At 37.6% G+C, this 18,600-nt stretch overlaps 1 protein-coding gene across 2 annotated transcripts; it reads right to left on the bottom strand.

Moving 5' to 3' along the window:
• Positions 1 to 911: 911 nt before the first annotated feature.
• Positions 912 to 18,538, bottom strand: LOC113665426 (splicing factor 3B subunit 1). Of its 2 annotated transcripts, none has more exons than XM_027181109.2 (32): positions 18,453 to 18,538; positions 18,292 to 18,362; positions 18,009 to 18,073; positions 17,765 to 17,810; positions 17,498 to 17,596; positions 16,738 to 16,852; positions 14,411 to 14,496; positions 14,044 to 14,125; positions 13,537 to 13,622; positions 13,101 to 13,305; positions 12,942 to 12,995; positions 12,214 to 12,557; positions 11,604 to 11,702; positions 11,322 to 11,417; positions 10,806 to 11,009; positions 10,215 to 10,292; positions 10,030 to 10,116; positions 9,663 to 9,745; positions 9,356 to 9,543; positions 8,671 to 8,816; positions 7,993 to 8,139; positions 7,673 to 7,798; positions 7,198 to 7,323; positions 6,731 to 6,826; positions 5,903 to 6,085; positions 5,325 to 5,417; positions 4,325 to 4,410; positions 3,840 to 4,025; positions 3,134 to 3,406; positions 2,390 to 2,606; positions 2,046 to 2,120; positions 912 to 1,929 (listed from the first exon to the last, which is right to left on the bottom strand). In XM_027181109.2, the coding sequence occupies exons 1-32, from the start codon at positions 18,487 to 18,489 to the stop codon at positions 1,846 to 1,848; spliced, it is 3,963 nt and encodes a 1,320-aa protein (XP_027036910.2). In that variant the 5' UTR covers positions 18,490 to 18,538; the 3' UTR covers positions 912 to 1,845. The 2 variants fall into 2 exon arrangements, with proteins under 2 accessions (XP_027036910.2, XP_027036911.2); XM_027181110.2 differs by having other exon boundaries at positions 14,920 to 16,852; positions 18,453 to 18,514.
• Positions 18,539 to 18,600: the final 62 nt, after the last annotated feature.

The following is an 18,600-nucleotide window of genomic DNA, read 5'->3' as shown; positions in this document are numbered from 1 at the left end:
TTCTGCAAACCACTTGAAAACAGCGAGAATGATTGGCAAAAAAAGATGAATTTACAAGACAATACAACCCTGCTCAGCTGAGCGCTCTAGTAGTAGCTCAACCCACATGATTTACGACTGGAGTGAGTTAGTCGCTACACTAACCTCGTTTTTCGTTTGTTTTTGTTGTTTTGTTTTGTTTTGTTTTGTTTTTTATTGAACTGCAATTCACTTGGGAATTGGAGCTACTTTTGCTATGAAAAGCCCGCCTCGGTAAATAAAAAAAGGGCACGTTTTTTTTTTCTTTTTTCCCTGGCGACTAATTTGCCTAACCTCTTGCCGTTGAGCATATTTTAGAGGGGTTACATACATGTTGTCTGGATTTCAGTACAAATTGAGGGAAAGGCAGAAAATCGCATTCCCAAATCTACCGAAGTTACGAACCCCTAGACGGAAAATATTTAAACGCATTCCCTTATAACAAAAGATGGAATTATTTCCATCAAAACTGACTTCCATTCTAGGAATTACTGGTGAAAACCCAACAGAAATTGGTAAAACCTATACAGAGCCTTCAAAAGGAAAGAAGATCTCAATTAGTTACTCTAATCTGAAAAGCTTGTGTTGGTTAGAAAGAATTGAACCAAACGCACATTACGAGCAACCTCTCGCAAAGGTTAGATCAAGTTCGCGATGGGTATTTAACTGCCAGATACGTACTGCATTTCGAACAAGGCGCTGGAACAAGGGGTTCACTAAAGTCTCGGAAAACGGGCCAAGGGCCGTGCTGGAGGTCGTTTATTCGAGGTTACTCTGCTCAATTTTCACACATACTTTCGCTTTGCACCGTTGATGTAATCACTTTGGTTTTGGTTTTGGTTTAACGAAACACACCCGAAAAGCGCTCCTACGCAACACGTGACAGGAACGGCGACAACTTCGACACGTTTTATTCTGTACTCAATCAAAGATAAGCTTACATCAGAGATCTACCTCTCTCGAATATTTTCCCGAGCGCGAAGTTAAGAATTTATCAGTCAGTCAGAGAGATAGTTCAGAGAGCGCATGAGGATCACTCAGTGGTTTCAACCCTCAGAAATACCATCTTCAGCATTTCTACGTTTTTCTTTTAGGTCTAAGTGCTAACTTTCTCTGAGAAATTGACGCAATTCTCATTCGACCCGGGTCAGTCTAGGCCCAGGCCTCAGTGGCTAAAAAACAAGGCGTTTAACAGAACACGCGTTCAATTTTAAAGAATCCACACACGCGCTTAGCCGGAAGACGAACTGTTCGACCAGGTAGTGTGCTAAACCATGAGCATAGGCACCTTTGTTTGCCTAGGCATACATGTAGGTTAACACTCGCGAGGCAAATTTTCTTTATGTAGAGATAATGGGGATTGATTTGTTTCAATAATGTAACCTCGTCTTTAAACCTTCCCAAAGTAAAGGAAGCCCAAATTTGTGATCACTACGCAGATATTTAACTATTAATACGTACAGACGTTCCATAATTGCACTGAGGGCATGAAAGCTGATGAAGTAATAAAATCACGTTCCTGTTAATCATTTGTTGGTCTAGTGTATTCAATAACTCACAGGGATTATTAGTTTTGCCACTTTTTAAGAACTTGCGACTACATTTTCGTATTTATGCGCAAACTGTTTCAATTCAATTTCGAGCCCTGAACGCAGGAAACGAAGAAAAGCGCAAACTAACCTAAAACAAAATTTTCAAGTTCTGCTATGTACAGCGTGGCACTTGCACGCTTTCTACAAAGGTTAAAATGTTAAATTACTAAGTGCGTGATGATGCTATGTCAGAAAATGTTCGGCGCAGAGCCATTGCCTTGACATCTTCCTCAGATCAGAGGAAATAGGATAGTTCGGATCTTGAGAAATGGTTCTTTTCATCACTGGGTGCTGTAGGATATGCTGCTACCAGAGCATCCTAAAAGGAGACAAAAAGCGGTGACATAGGTAAAATTTCTGAACAACACATAAATGAAAACACGACTAAGACGGATGAGGATATATAGTACGAGTAAACGTTAGTGACAGTTTTACCTGTGATCCAATATACAAGCTGTTGTAAATCTTCCAGTAGACATCTCGAACCTTTCGCGCCGGATGAAACATTCCCTGGGAAATGTAACGATAAAAACGTGAGATGAAAAGTTTTTTCCAAAGATTTATCCATCACAAAACTATCGACAAGCCACGACATGTAACGCAACGTAACATGGTATGAAAGATGTAAAGTTAATCGAAATAAACAATACCCTTTTGACATGGTGCAATTGAAATGATTGGTAATTGTAAACAGATTCAACTCATGTCAAAAACAAAAACTTCGAAGGAGAAAACCCCAAAAATATTATCGCATAGCAAAGAGTTTTATAGCCTCTCACCTGTAAACAATATTGAAGTACTTTGGAAGGCCCTAAAGCCACTCTCATGCCTTCGATAGACTCCATCACTGCGTTCACGACATGAGGCGACGTCTCAAAGATGTTGGGCCACACGTAATTCATAAGGTGAGTGAGAGCATCTTCACAGCCAAAGCCTGACACTCCCAGGGCCATGTGCTTTATTGCGGCACACGCTGTTTGGCGATGAACTAGATCTCTGAAAGGATTGGAAGACCAGTCGTAAGAATAAGTAACTAATACACATGAAAAGGTCATTCTGTTATGAACGAAGACTGACAATATCTAACCCTATGAGGGTCATTGCAGATACCGTAAACGGCTGAATAAGCCCCTGTCTAAAATTTAGAGATTCTAAAAAGCCCCCCTCACCCGTTTCAATGACCTGGAAATAAATCAGCCCCTCCCCACCCCCCCGTCGGCTCTCAGAGCGTTGATGATCCTTATACTGAAGTAACCCTGCCACCCCGCCTAAATTCAGCTGGAGATTTTGGTCCATTTTCTGTTTGGAGGATACAGAAACCAATAACAATTTGTTAGTATATATCCCTTAACAGAGCGCCGTTAAATTAAGTGTTTGAACAGCACAGTCTGATTGATTATGGGGATGGCATGAGTTTTCAGGCTCAATCAAAGCATGAAACCACTGAGAATCCGCGTTGCGACGCTGAAACAGAGATGCTCTAAAAACTTTTAGTTACAAAACGCTTCAAAGGTGTGTCTAACCTGTCCATGAGAGCATCTTCCAATAGAGGTGTCACGGCATAGATGTAATCTTTTCCCATTTCGCCAATGTATTCAAACAAGAACGACAGTGACTTAAGGACGCCATTTTGGACGTTCAGCTCTGGGACACGGTATTCATTCATTAGGGCTGGTAGAACAGTGAATGGCGAGCATGTCTCTGCAACAATGGCGATAGCGACAGTGGTGCACACTCTGTTCTGTCGTTCCTGCACTTTTAAGTTGTTGAGCAGAGTGGCGAGTACATCTTGAGGACTAGAGGACAGGAAAAGATAACATGAAATTGAGTAAGAAGACGTCGGTATCAATCAACAAAACACTTAAAATTTTTGTTTATGCGACTTAGTGTAACTCAAAGAACAATCTCTGGCCAAACAACCGGACATATGCCGGAGATTTTTCTTCACAAATGGAAAATGTTTAAAATTTCACAAAAAAGATAACGTTCGCATTGACTAAATTATTTTTGTTTTCGTTTCCAAACCTCTGTTTATAGGAAATTAGCAGACGTAGGCATTGAACAAATTGATAAAATTTCTTTTACGGGATGTCCGTAATACGAAGAAAAATATCACGACGAGTAAGCAGCCGAATGTATCAACTAACCTAAAAGCGAAGACATGAAACATAGTGGGGACCGTTAGGCAAAAATTGCAGATCTGGCTTGGCTCTACAGTAAGTAACTTACCCAATTGCCTTGGCGATGTATCCAAAAGTGTTGACAGTAGCTCTTCTGATAGCTTTCTTGTGGGCCTTCAGCAGTTCAAGGAGCTCAAAACAAATTCTCATCCACTCACGCGCACCGACATGTTCTGCTCCTCTGTCTGCAATCCTACCAACCAAGTCGATACAGTTCTCCTGAACCTTCTCATGTCTGGTGAAGGAAAAGATCAGATGTAAAGATGATTTCTAGCCCTCTATGGGCCTTTGTAACATCAATATTTCGAAGTGCTAGAATGTGAGGCGAAAATTTCCTTCAAAGTAACAGACACTATATAATATCAGCTTGTTTTAATATCAGTTTTTTCAATCCGATGTCTCATTTTTCTATGCAAACTTTTCAGTGGCTTTTAATAACGTTAAACAAAGCTTCAGTGTTCGTCATTGCTCGCGCTACAAGGTCGTGCATACTTTGGTAAGATAGGAAAAACAATAAAACGGAAAAACCCGCACCTGTTCTTGAGAATGGGTGTGAGTCTCGGCAAAAGATCTTTGATGGGTGGAGTCATTTTGTTCATTCCAATAACGTTGACAATTGCCTATAAACAAACAAATCACTAGTGGTTAGTATCCGGTCTTCACATAACCAACGCTCTTTTAAAAACTATTTACTGTTCGTTCATGCCAACAAAACTGTAAAATCCAAAGCTAATTATTCTTGCCGATCGCCATCTCTTTGTCTGTAAATCTTGAACAGTTTTTAAAATGAACTAACTACGTAAAGGGGAGTCATAATAGAGAGTCTTCTAAAGTAGTGGTGCAATTTTCGAGCACAAAGTTTTGCATCGAATGTGTTGGAAATAGAAACTCGTCGATGAATCTTGTCCAGGAAAAGACGCTGGAGTAGAATTACTCTTACTCAGTTCAAAATTTTACTGAAAAGAGTCTCGGTGAATTAATCTATTTTGACAAATTTTGTCCCTTACAAACTTTTCCTCAACAATTATACTTGCACAAGATATGGCCGGAAATTTACAGTTGTAAATTTATAATTTACATTTGCAATTTGTATAGGTAATGACACGATTTCGATTGCAATTTGGTGTTAATAAGCATGAGTAAATTTTTCAAAGACAACAAAAATTCACGAGCCGTAGGGCAAATGCAATTTGCTGTCTTTGGAAAATTTACAAGTGCTTTATTACACCACATAGCACGAGAAATCATTTAATTACCTGTTAGTAATGTACATGAAAAAACATCGCAGAGTCAAGACACGTAAATTTCTACAACACGCTATTTGTAATTTGCACTCATGTTACAACTTTGCACTCGTGTTACAGGAGACTGCACTCGTTTTCAGCCAATCAGAGCGCGTAATTTTTTCATGTACATTATTAAACAATGTAAAGGAAACCTTTCTGGAGTTAAAGCGGTTTCATAGAAAATTCACTGTTTTAGGTGATGTTAAACAAATCCTTTACCATAATTTCCTATAAGTGTGTTTGCTCACCTTAAGGGCCCCCAAGATACTCCCCAGTACTTCAGGGTACTCTTCTCCAAGGTACTCGTACAGTACGACACCTAAATGGCCCATGAGCTTCTCCTGTAGACAAAGACAATTCCATATTACGTTAGATAAGAAAAAAAGAAAGAAGGGATAACAGAAACGTTTTGGAAATGTTCATAGCGTTATAAACGATCATACTAACGATCGGGACCTGCGAGCCAATTAGTAAGAAGTAACCATTGATGTTGTTAGCTCGCCCGTTGGCTGTACAACGTAGAAAAATTACAGGACATTACAAATTATTCTCTCCACGGATTTCAGGACTTAATAAGCTTCAAAATTTTCGCTTTCTCCTTGCGTACTCCGATCTTTCTTCTACTTCGCGTAAGGCAGATTAGTGACTTTACCACATGAAAGACTTGTTGATAGTGAAGTCTGAACGTTAGGGTGAGAGTACTACAGAAAGGGAATACTGTCGGTAATAGTGACTGACGTTTTGACAACCTGAGTGGAAGCCATCAACAAAGCGAGAGACAGACAAAAAAGTAGAAAAAGAATATCACTCTGAAACATATACTTGCCTCTCCGCAGGTCATCATGACTTGAGCGATCCTTGATATGAGATCAGCAGCCTGTTGTCTGACCTTAGCTGATTTGTTGTTTAATCTCCACAGGATTGTACCACAGATCTGAGGCAGGTATGGCTTAACACGCTTACCCAGTGCATTCACCACTGTACCGAAACCATTCAACATAACGATGTCCTAGGGAGAACAAATGAGTAAAGGTCAGTGAAAAATCAGCATTTTCACACAAAGGCCACAACACAAAATTAGAAAGAAAATGTGATTAGACGAGAAGCTAGTGAAACAACAGAAAACGCATCATTGTTCACCAAATATCCTCACAAAAATGAGAATTCTGCTGGACAAATAATGAAGTATCAACCCTTAGAAACTGAAAGCTAGTTCTTCTAGTTGATATTTATTTTTTGTTTGTTTGCTGTTTCAAAAAATTGAGTGTTTTATCGAGACAAATGAGCTAGCCAGGTAGCAGGCCCTCTTTATTAGCGCTCTAAGAGGCGAGTTTCTCCGCCCGCGGGAGGATTGGAGACGAGCAGGGGAGAGGTTTTTCGGGAGTCTGGCGCTAATAATGCTCACTTTCAGTGTTGGACCTCTTGCAAACCTCACTCGCCTCATACTTTCCAGCGGGCGAAGAAGCAGTCATGCCGAAGCACTTATAACGAGCGCCTGCTCTCAGGCTACAACTTAGCTGATTTTTGTTTTTAAAGTTATCATTACCTGTCTTTGACAGAGTATCGAAATGCTATGGAGAGTTTGTGCGGTAGTCACTCTTGGAGTGAAAAAACAAAACAAAACAAACAAAACAAACAAACAAAAGGTAATTACCTCTTGAGTTTGTTCTTGAAAGGCATACAGGATTCCGTCAATAAGCTGTTCCTCAAGACGGGAATCAACATCGGATGAGCCCAGGTTACCCATAGTCTGAAAATAAAAACCATTAAAGTTTTTTTTTTCAAAATTATCCAGAAAACAAACAAGAACCAAAACAATAACAATATACAGAACGTCATAAATGGTGGTCTGAAGAACAGTGACCTTATAGGACGTGTGAGCGCATGATACATATAGTGTAATTTTGCTTGGGACATTTGATCTAGTTTTGAGTTGGAAAAAAGTACGACGAAAGATTTGGTGTAATTTTGGGGCTAAGTTTTCGGTTCTGTCAGAAGTTTCGGTCCTTTTTTTGCCACGAAATTGTTCGTGGAATTCAATTAATGATCTAACTCGAAACCATATGGTAGGAACTGGCTTTCTGACGTTAGGGTGGTGAGAAATAATATGGTAAAAGTTACCTTTTCAATTGTTTCCATGACCATTTTTCGGTACTGTTCATTTTCATCTTTGAGATCGTCCACTATTCGGTTGATGATCTCAGATGCTCCGACTTTGTTAGCCAGTTCCACAGTTGTATCCACTAGCTGTCAAAATTATACATAATATGCAATGCCATTTAAATTCTGAGATTGGAATACTGTATACATTATTATTACTGGGTGCTTGAAAACGGACTACAAAACCCATTCTAAAACAAAACCTTCTCTTAAAGAAAAAAGTGAGAACTGATGTTTTATATTATGTTGACGCTACAGACACAGGAAAAGAAGATCTAGAAATAAAGTTTCTAAGACGCTTATTACTTTTCTGACAATGATAACAAGATGCTTACAAAAATTTAACTCTTCAAGACCCTAAATTTCAGACTACTCTGGCTAACTTACTTTTAATACAATTTGAGCACAATGCATACATATCATGAACTTGACTGACCTGTCTGTAATTTCTCCTATCCAATGCCATCCTGTGCTGCCAGAAATGTTTGAAGAAATCTGGTAAAATCTCATCTTTAATGTACTGCGGTTCAACACCATCCGTGGCACAGCACTGCTTCACTACCTGCAAACCAAACAAACCAAAAGGATATTAGCCAGCTACTAAACATGCGCAGTGATACAACTTGATTTTCTGTTTTGTTATCTTGCACTTGGGTTTATAACAAAGTTCACAACATTAAGTTGGTGGACCATTTTTGAAGTATGTTAACCAATTAACCTGATTTGAAGAAAAACAAGAATTCTTTAGCTGTTTACCTTCAACACAATCTTTTTCATTTCTTCGTCAGGGCTCTGAAACTCACGAATCAAGATCAGCATCACTTCTCTGGTATAGTAGTTGGCATACTCTGCATCCATGAGTGGAATAAGGTATCCAATAGCCTTCAGAAAGGCAGCCAGACCCTGAAAAAACACATTTGAAGTAAGCAATGGTATAAAAAACCTTCACCTTTTTTTAAACCCACTTCCAAATCTCTAGACACAAAATAGTGATAAAAGCAGAATAGATAAGGCAACAAAGTGTCTCTCTTAAGAACGTTACTTTGGAAGAAATAATATGGTGAGATTTTGTGTGTAACATCTTCATTTTCCAGATTCAAAGTTTTCAGCCAAATTACACGGCTTGCATAGAAGATTTTGAGTTAATGCAGACTGTAGTCAATAGTTAACCCCAAATTCAAAATTTTCAGACTTTGTACAATAAGATTTGGCCAAGGAAATTTGAGAGAAATTCACTTCAGCAGAATAGAATCTCAACAAGAATTGATCACTTCTTGCACCTTGGAAAAACAGCAGACATCTTGCTATTTTATAAACACTTCATCTGTATCATCCATGCTTATCAGAGGTCTTATAAGTGTTTAAATTTCTGTAGTTTCTAGAAAATCCAAGACTCTTCACTAAGCTCTGTGGCACATTCTTTTAAAAAGTTACCTTTCCTCTGTGTTGTCTTATACCCTTCCACAGGGGCTTCAGAACACTATCAAAGGACTCAATACCATAGGGTGTAGCAGCTTCAGCCAGGGCAGCCAAGGCAAGAGCAGTGATAGTTCGCACCTTCTGCTGTTCATCAACCAAACCTAACAAAGCAGCCAAGATATATATTTCAAGAGTGTTACTCATCCACAGAATACCCATAAAGGTATTACTTGGTGCATTACTGGTAAACATTTCTTTGTAACTCAGATTAAATAATTTGCTGAAAAATCGAGAACAAAACCCTTGCCTGAAAGCCTGCCTGCTCCCATCATGGTTTGCAGGATAATGTAGTAAAATTGAAAGGAGAAATTGCATGTTTGTCCTTTCTGGATGTTCATCAGCAGCTATGCTATTACATTTTTCCATCCAGACATTATCTACTCTTTCCACAATACAGTGGACAATATCTCTATGTTCTAAATGTGGTCTCTTTGATAGATGTAACTCACTTTTACTATTTTGTTGGTAGAGTCTAGAAGAAAGCTATTGCTTATACTGCACAATAAGTGTGGATAAGATAGTTTAAGATAGTTAAATGATATCAAGCTATCTAAAAATTTTGTACTACATAGTGCTATATATTGTGTCAGTCACTCTTTTGAGCTTTCAATCTTAAAATCTTCTGTACAACCTCTCTTACCATGTTCAATAATCTCCACTAAGTTTCTCAAATGAGGCAAGATAGCACATCCCATCAAAATGGCTATCTGCTGGACAATTTTGATTCCAGTGTGACGTGCTTGCCATGATTTCTTGCTGCGACATACAGCTTTTAAGAATGGTAACAAGGAAGGAATGCCAAGAGCTGAAGCTACAACTGCAAAAGCTCTGCAATGAATAGATCACAACAGTCATGCAAGTTGTACATGTACATTTATATCAACATATATGATTGGAGATAAAAAACGAAACACTAACTTTTATTGACTAATATGTATGGAACTTACCTTGCTGTTGTGTTACGGACATACTCATCAATATTATCAATATCAGGTCTCATGGTAGAGATCATTGTGGCCAAACCAGCAGCCTAAAAGACAGATATACATTAGCAATATAGTGAATCATCTTTTCCACTTCATAGTTACATGACATTTGATCAGTCTTTGCAGGCCACACATTAGTAAATTGTACAATATTCAACATGGCTTGATTATGGCAGAAGCCGATTTCTTCTCTTTATGAGTTGTTTAAGTCTCTGTGAAGGAAGACACCTTCCTTGAGATGGAAAAGAAAAAACAACGCTCTTATACCACCCTAAAAGAGAAAAAAAAAATATTGTTTCAGAAAGACAAAAATGAATCCTCTACTAACCTTAGCCAAGTTGGAAATAATTTCACGTCCCTCCACTCTAGCATAGTAGTCTTCATCAATCAAAAGTGGCTCAATAACCACAAGGATCTGCAAGAGATAAGGCCAAGTTCAGTAAATGGCATGAATATAAAGAGCATACTACCTAAGAAAAAGATGCACTGAAGCATAGCAACCATTTAGCTTACCTTATGGACAAATGGACGAACAAGATCATCAAGTTTGTACAGAATTCTGTCAATGACCTTCACCAACAAATGACGTTCCTGTAAACAAAAAAACTCCTTCATCAGAGGGATGAAAATGCTTGAATCATCAAAAGTAAAAATGAGCAAGGATAGCTATAGACAATTTATAAAAAATCTTTACATTTAACAAAAATTCAGGCTTAAGAGTTCAGACTTCATGTAAAGATGTACAGATGAGTGCATGCTAGCTATTTTAGTGTGTACACAATTTAACAAAGTATCTGGGAATTTATTTTCTTCCAAGCAAGCAAGTGGTAAATGGACAGAGGGCATTACTATCAGGAAGTCTAAGTACTTATTTTTTTAGTTTAAAATGATTTTAAAATAGATCAATTTTTTCTTTGATCCTGCTATGTTACCAAAGTAATTAACCAAAAGAACCCACATCAAACTGTTTTTAAATCATATAAACGATGCCTAAAATACAAGTGCATGCAAAGAACTGCCCAACTTCACCAAATAAATATAAATTCCATTTCACACTGAGCATCAAAAGAACAAAACCAGAAGTTTGTTCAAATTTTACATCACCTGATCTTCAAGTGTAGGAGACATAAGAAGAGGTAGGATCTGGTTGAACAGTGGACCTGCTCCAAACTCACGAGCTTTGTCTGTGATCTGACGCAAGGCAGCCTTTCTCATGGGTGGAGTGCCATTTTTAATCTTCAGTAAGAGTTTCATGATCTTTCTTTCCTTCAACTCTTCTGGACTAAGAGTGCTCTCATCAACATCCACCTGTTGATATCATGAGGCTAGGTGAGACACAGCACAGTTTAAACAAATTAACAAATCTATTATTTAGTCATTTTTTCCAAACAGAACGAAATACTCCTGGGCGTGTTTTACTTCATAACCAGTATTGTACACTCTCTTGCCTCCTTCAAGTCATCAGCACAGAAATTCAATAAACATTATACATACTGTCCTGCAGAAAAGTATTAAGATTTTAAAAAAGGTACCAACTAACAGTTCTTTTTTTCAGTAAAATGTGTGGGAGCTGCTGCTTATATGTCTAAACCTTTAAAGTCTTGGGCTTTTTCAACTTACCAGCAGCTTATCAAAGTATTGTACATCATCTGGTTTCAAGTAGGGCAAGTTACCAGGTGGTTGATCTTCAACCAGTTTGGCTGATCTGTCTTCTTGCTGCATTAACAAATAAAAAGAAAACAATTAGTCACAAGTGAAATATTTCAACAACAGCATAAGCATTATCTTGATTAAATTCCACATGACAGAGATGAGATGGTATCATATCAACAAGCCATATAATCTTTCCAACATTTTAAATGGATAGTGTGGATGACAAGAAAGGAAGTCAGTATCACATACCTGGATGAAAAAGCCACTTCCCCCTATAGGGGTGGGAGTGGCTGTTAGCTTACGGCTTGGAGTTCTGATAGGCTGATAGCCTGGAGGTGGCTCAAGAATCTGAAAGATAAAATGTTTATCATCAGGGCCCAGATGTTCAACTTTCTTTCTTTCTGAACTTTCTTTTAAAGCTTTCAGATCTGGAAAAAGATTTCACACCAACCCTGGGTTATCTTAACCCCAATTTAAACAACCTGGCCCAGGTTTATAGAAAGTTTGAAAGAAACAAGAAACTGGTGGTAACCAGTAATTTTTGAAGTGCAGTCAAGTCTTGTTCTTTCCTCACCTATAGATTTTAGGGTCTTTTTGTGTCATTTTATTGCACATTCATTGGAAAAGGACCACAAGTTTTGAAAGCATTACTAATACATGTTTAAAACAATAAGAGTGAAACATTTGACCAGCTACCGAATGAAGACTGGTTCAGATGAAGTCCACACCATTCCACAGAATTGACTGCAAATTTGCTTAAGAATAGTCTGTTTCTTTGTGAAGCTCAAAAGCAAAAAAGAAAGGGAAAAGGCCCTTTTTTCCCTCTAATTAATCCAAAATGAGAACAAAACACTCATACCTTGTATCCCTCTTTTGGGAAAAACGAATCCAGTTCATCATCAGAAAGGTACCTGTTCCTTTCATCAATTTCCCTCTCCCAGCGATATGCCTGCATCTGCTCTGGTGTCATAGCCATCTGTCCTGGGGTAGGTGTCTGCATCTGCATGGCTGCAGGTCCAGCTGGTGTCACGCCACTGGTACCAATCATCGGGGTGGTGCCACCCATTTGACTGGCAGGTGTCTCATCCCATCGTGAACGTCGCTTACTTCCTGGAGTAGGTGTGGCTCCAGGTGTCTCGGCACCAGTGCGATCTGTTCTAGGAGTTTCTGCCCAGCCTGGAGTGGCATGACCTGGAGTTTCACCTTTGAGGAGAAAAGCCATCCATAAACAAAAGTTTTCTTAAATGATCAGCATTTTATTTTTCATTTATATCTTATGTTCAATTTTCCAAGTTTAAGGAGGATCAATTGTCTCAATATACTTCAATCTTTTCTATAATAATTACTCCCTAACGTTTTGGTAATGTATTGTGATCCTGCTAGCCTAAAGGAACTTGTACTGTTCAGGAAATTTAGTTATTTCATTGTGCATAATGTAAAGGGAAAAAAGTCAAGAGATCAAGATCATGTTTAAGAGCCGCAGCTGTCATTGTAAAAACAGAAGAACTTAAAACTGGTGACACTTCCCTTCAAAATCAACAACTGCCCAGGAAAGAGGAGATTATTGACATACTGAAAACAACAAACCTCTTTCTGTCTTGGGAGTTTCATCCCAGCGATTTCTCCTGGTTGATGAAATGCCTGGTAATCAAGCAAAGGCCATTAGAAATTAACAATAGTTGACCCAAAATAAGAACATATATATATAAATATATGAGCCCTGAGCACACAAAAAGAAGACTTTACCTGGTGTGGTATTGCCGCCAGGAGTGGCATGTCCAGGTGTGGCATGTCCAGGGGTCACATGGCTTGGTGTAGCTTCCCATATCCTGGTGCTAGGGGTAGCTCCTGGTGTCTCAGAGCCAGGCCTGTGGGGGGTAACACCTGGTGTTTCTGAGCCTTTTGCACGCCCAGGAGTTTCATCCCAGCGACTGGCAGAAGGAGTCGCCATCTGTAATGAAAGCAAGTAAAGGTTTTAAAGGTTTTAAAATTTTATCTGAGAAAGAAATGGCTGCATTTGTTGCCTTCAAAGCTGACTAAAGACTGGTTGCAGGGTTCATAAACAGTACAAGAATTGAGTTGTCTTTGATTTATATACTGCTTTAAGGACATGAAACCAGTACTCGTAGATATATCCTGAGGAAAAAAGAGCTTGACATCTCTGAGAAGCAAGTTTTCCTACCTCAGCCTGATCCCAACTGCTAGACTTTTTCTTGGCTGGTGTTTCATCCCCAGAAGCCTGCTGATCCCATCTGCGGCGCTTCCTCTCTGAAATGAAATGAAACACAATTCCACTGAGAAAGAAAAAACTGCAAACAACTCATATTCAACATTTTATTAGTATCAGCTAAGCAAGCTGCTTGCACCTATTTTACATGTTTCTTCCCTTCCTTCCCAAAATAAAAAAATAAAAAAGAGAAGATAAATATCCAACAATCATAAAAAGTACAGTGTTATCTTGTTGCAATATTACTACTTGGAGAGGGGATTGAAAAGCTTTAACTCCTTAAGATGATTAACATGTAACTTCAACCAAAACACAGGTAATGAGAACACTCAAAGTTATAAGGTAAAAGTTGTTATAAAAAACTAACACCAAATTCTTGTAATTAATTTACAATGAAATATGTCACAGCTAGAGGGGAGAATTCACAATCAAATCTTGGTTGAAAGGTTAACAGAAACAAACCTGGTTTTGATGCTGCAGCTGGTTGAGCCTTTTGCAATTCCCCTGAGGCTGCTTGGTTCCTGATATCATGAAAGATTTGTGCCTAGAAAGAAGACAAACAAAATTTATCACTAGCTGTTCTAACCTTTCCCACAAACAAAGACCGTCCTACTTGATAACTTGAAGGAACATCATGTAGAAGGTTTCAATGACAGAAGTTATGTAACAAATCATTAAGAAAAAAAGCCCAACATTACTAATGAAAAATCTATAATACAGCAAAAATTAACAAAAAAAGAGCCCTTCACAAAAATGAGACTATTCCTTCTTCAGCTGAAAATATCATTAATTTAGTCCATAATCTATGTAAAGTGCACAGAATACAAACCTGCTCTCTATGAAGAGCTGTTTCTTGAATAATGTCCTGATACGTCCTTGTATTAATCAACTGGGATGGATCAGGTGTTTTGCCACCTTACAAGAGAAAAATAAAAAACAGAAACAATATTAGCTGCTTTCAAATTACCAAACACAACAGCACATGACAAAATAACAAAATTATCACAGCAGCTTAGCTAACAATATGAAGAGGTACAACAGACTAGAAAATCCTACCACAAAAATTTACAATGCAATTTCTTGCCATATCAATCCTCTGAAATTCTTTCAACTACCACTCTTACACAACAATTGCCAGTCTCTTCAAATCCATGGAAACAGTTCAATTGTAACTGCCATTTTAGGACTTTCAGAAACCAGCAAGAGTATTTGTTAAAACTAAGCTGCTACATAGTTGCAAAAGACAGATTATGACAAACAGACACAATAACACCACACATGTACAATTGTTTTTTTTTTTTTTGTCTGGAAAGGTGGCTGCGGCAAGGTAACACCAACCCAATGGCTAGTCTTGAGATGAGTCACTGACGTCGCATCTTGGCATGGCATCGAGTTAGTTGATAAACTCAAGCACTTCTCCTATTTAAAAATTCTTCAGAGGTCAGTAATCGACCACTGTGTAGCATCAGTATTGGCTTAGGGCATCTTACTCTAAGTATGTACTGTGTATTCTACACTTTACAAATATGAAATTTCAATAAACTTTCCCTGGATTTTGAGGAAATGTGTCCTCTTCACAATGCCTCTTTTTTTTTTAATTTACTAATTTTGGAAGGGATGAAGTTAGCTTTGGCATGATAGTATAAAATTTTGTCTGACTACATCTGTTTTTCTACTTTTTTTTTTTTTTTTTTAGTGAAGATTATTAAAATTCACCTTGCATTTCAGAATACAGTGTACTGTAAAAATTATATAATTTTGAGGAAAAAAGGGTTCCCTTTGCACATAGATTCATGTATTGATGATGAAACACTGTTGTGAAACCATCAAGAATTCAAATTACTTGCAAGTATAACACTTTGAAAACTGTTTTCAAACTTGAACAGCTACAATTTAGCAAACATTGAAATATTCAAACATTGTCATTCAAAAATTATATAGCCTTGAAATTATGCTGGTAATGACACTTTGTTCCACAAGACTTGTACCAAAAATAAAACTTGAACAATAGTATCTATAAATAACCAACATTGAGACAAATACTCTTGCATTAATTTTGCGCAGTTGATGAGTGAAGTTTCCATCACCGCTGAATGAAGAAAAGGGGTTTAGGAGTAAGTAAAATGAAGTAAACAGTTCTTACTTAAATCATAAAAGCAAAGAGCAGTTTTTGAATGACAAATGATGACCAAAAACTCTAGTCTACCAGCACATAGAAAACAAAATATCAAAAAAACATGTGGCACATAATTTTTTTCAAAAATAAAATTCCACTGGATTTTAACTTTTGGCATGAAGAGCAGGATTCTCTAATAATCTGAGTAAATTAGTGTTGAATAACAAAAAAGCTATAAGTGATACACTGTGTAATTTTCTTTGCAATAGCCGATCAAAAACTGCTCTAGCCAGACTAACAACACTGCAGAGGCAAGACAGCCTTTTGCAAAGAACCAAATAAAGTTTTGCATTAGCCAAACATCTACTTTAGGATATATTCACAGATGGAAAAAGCAATGCTTAGTAAATTTGAGGCAGCTTAAGGAATCATAAGAGACCAATGGGGTCCACAGTGTTGGTTACAATGGATAATTTCTTTGTTCAAACTTAGCTGGAAAGTGCTACTTAACTTCAAAAATTAAGCCTTTTTCAAGGGTGGAAGGCACAGATTCTTGGCAATAAGCTCCCTTGCCAATTCTTTAAAGGAATACTGCTAAGAAAGCTTAGGGGGAAGACTTGATTTAAGTCAACAAGAATCCTTCAATGATTCTTATGTTACTAATTTGTCTGTCTCCATGGGACTACTGACAAAACTTTGAAAACTGCAAAATTGTACATAATGGCTAACAGGTAAATCAGTCAATAAATAGAACTGAATTTGATCATCAATTGAATAACTAATTTAGATACCTAATAAAACATTTCTAGGTCAAGTCAAAACAAAGTTGCCACTGGATGTTGTAATGAATTCCACAAAATGATTATTATTCTCTACTCATGCTTAGTTACAATTATGTGACCATCACCACTGTGGGCAAATCATCAATTCCAACCACACTTTACCTCCTACTTGACTACTTTGTAGCAGGTTAAACACATACATGAGAAACACTGGCATAAAGAATACTTAAAAATAGTCTGTCAATCTACAACACCTACCATCTGCAAAAGGATCATGTCTTGGTGGTGATATCACCATCTGTCTTCTCCTTGCTCTGTATTCATCTTCACGCTCAGCAATGGTTTGCTGCCTGTGTTGTGCAAACGGATCCACCTGTAATCAATGAAAATAGAAGAACCTGTGATTCTTTTCTATCAATCAACTCACTTCTCTCTAAGCTTTTACACATTAACATCAGTTATACATATTCTTCATACTGTTCTCTATACATTTCCTAAGGCGCTGACTAGGAGAAATTGTTAAATAATCCTGACTTTTTTAAGCTGATGATCATTTCCTTTATTCTTGTGACCTTGATGTCTGATTTGAGGGTGACGCTGTAAGGAAATACTAAATACTTGTCACTCTCAGAGGTCAAAAGGTCAAATTGATTCCTTACTCAGCTGCTATATTATTGTTGCTGTTTTTTATATACCTATGTCATACAGTACAGTCAAGATTAACCCTTTACCTCCCTGAAGTGATTAACTTGTAACTTCCCCTAATTACATCCCTACATTAGCCAGCCACCAGGTAATAAGAATACTCAAACTTATCAAGAAGTTGTTATCTTGATCTAACACCAAATTCTCATAACTTATTTACAAGGAATTGTGTGTTAGATATAGGGGAGAATTTACAATCTGATCTTGGGAGTTGAAGGGTTAACTTTTCTTCCATTCATAGTACTATCTCAATGAATCTTCTTTTATGAAATTATGAAAAGACAAGTGACAAACATTGTTGAGGTTTACTTACATTCTCAGAGGACCTGGCTATATCATTTAACAGTGCTGTAGGGGCTGTATAAGTGTTCCTTGAAGGATGCATAATAGTGGTAGAGTAATCATCATCATCCTGTCATGAACAAATAAAAAAATACTTCAAAATTTAAAAAAATAGATGTGAGCAGTACTAGTACTTGAGCAAAAGGATAACTGCAACAAACCTATGGGGTTCTGAAACCAGGTTGTTAGACTTTCTCAGTACAAATATTTAATGAATACCAGATTTAAGGATCCTCACCTCTTCTTGTTCATTTGGAGCAATATCGATTGAATAGCCTTCAAACCTGAAATGAATATGAATAAACAGAGAGATCATATCTGGCAGCATAAAGGAAATAAATATATCAGAGGAAAAGTAATGATACGTGATGCAAAAAAATGTATTCGGGATAGTGCGACTGAAAATTTTCAATTAGTACAGTCACTGATAATATTTGTAACATACAAGAATAATTATCGAGAGAGAAATAACGGACACTGACCTGCCACCACCCGCACCATAAATGTCGACATCATATCCTCCTTCGCCAACAGAAGCTAACCCAACCTAAAAGGTACATGACCAACAATGCAAACAAGTCGATCATCTTCTTGAATTACATTTTTATCATACAATTTGAGGTACTTTATGATGGTGAAGCCTAAAAAGCTTCTGATATCTACATTAAAATAATACAGAAGGCAAATAAGACATTTAAAGTGTATCTCCTCATATAACGCATCGAAAGTAGACGCGGATAAAAGAGTACGTCAGGAAAATCTAACCTTTTCACCGATGTCAACTTTGGGTAAATTCGATCGTTGAGCTTGTAATTGCTGAATTTGCCACTCGATTTCTGAAAGGAAGAAAATGTACTTCAGTTACTCAGGCAATGGATAAAGCTGGCATAGTATAGTTTCTTGGAGTGTAAAAGAGACACATTTACCTTCATGTGTAGTCGGGGCTTTAGCTAAAGCGGCCATCTTTTTTCGCGTTCGCACACCGTAAAAACCCACAATGCAACGAAATTTGAACAAAAAAGTACCCGGATGAAGAGGACTTTCTGTTTAATCATACACCACAGAATTATACTA

The sequence above is a fragment of the Pocillopora damicornis genome, chromosome 9, assembly GCF_964200805.1.
Source record: "Pocillopora damicornis chromosome 9, jaPocDami1.2, whole genome shotgun sequence".
NCBI lineage: Eukaryota > Metazoa > Cnidaria > Anthozoa > Scleractinia > Pocilloporidae > Pocillopora > Pocillopora damicornis.
This window is presented reverse-complemented; position numbering and strand designations above follow the sequence as displayed.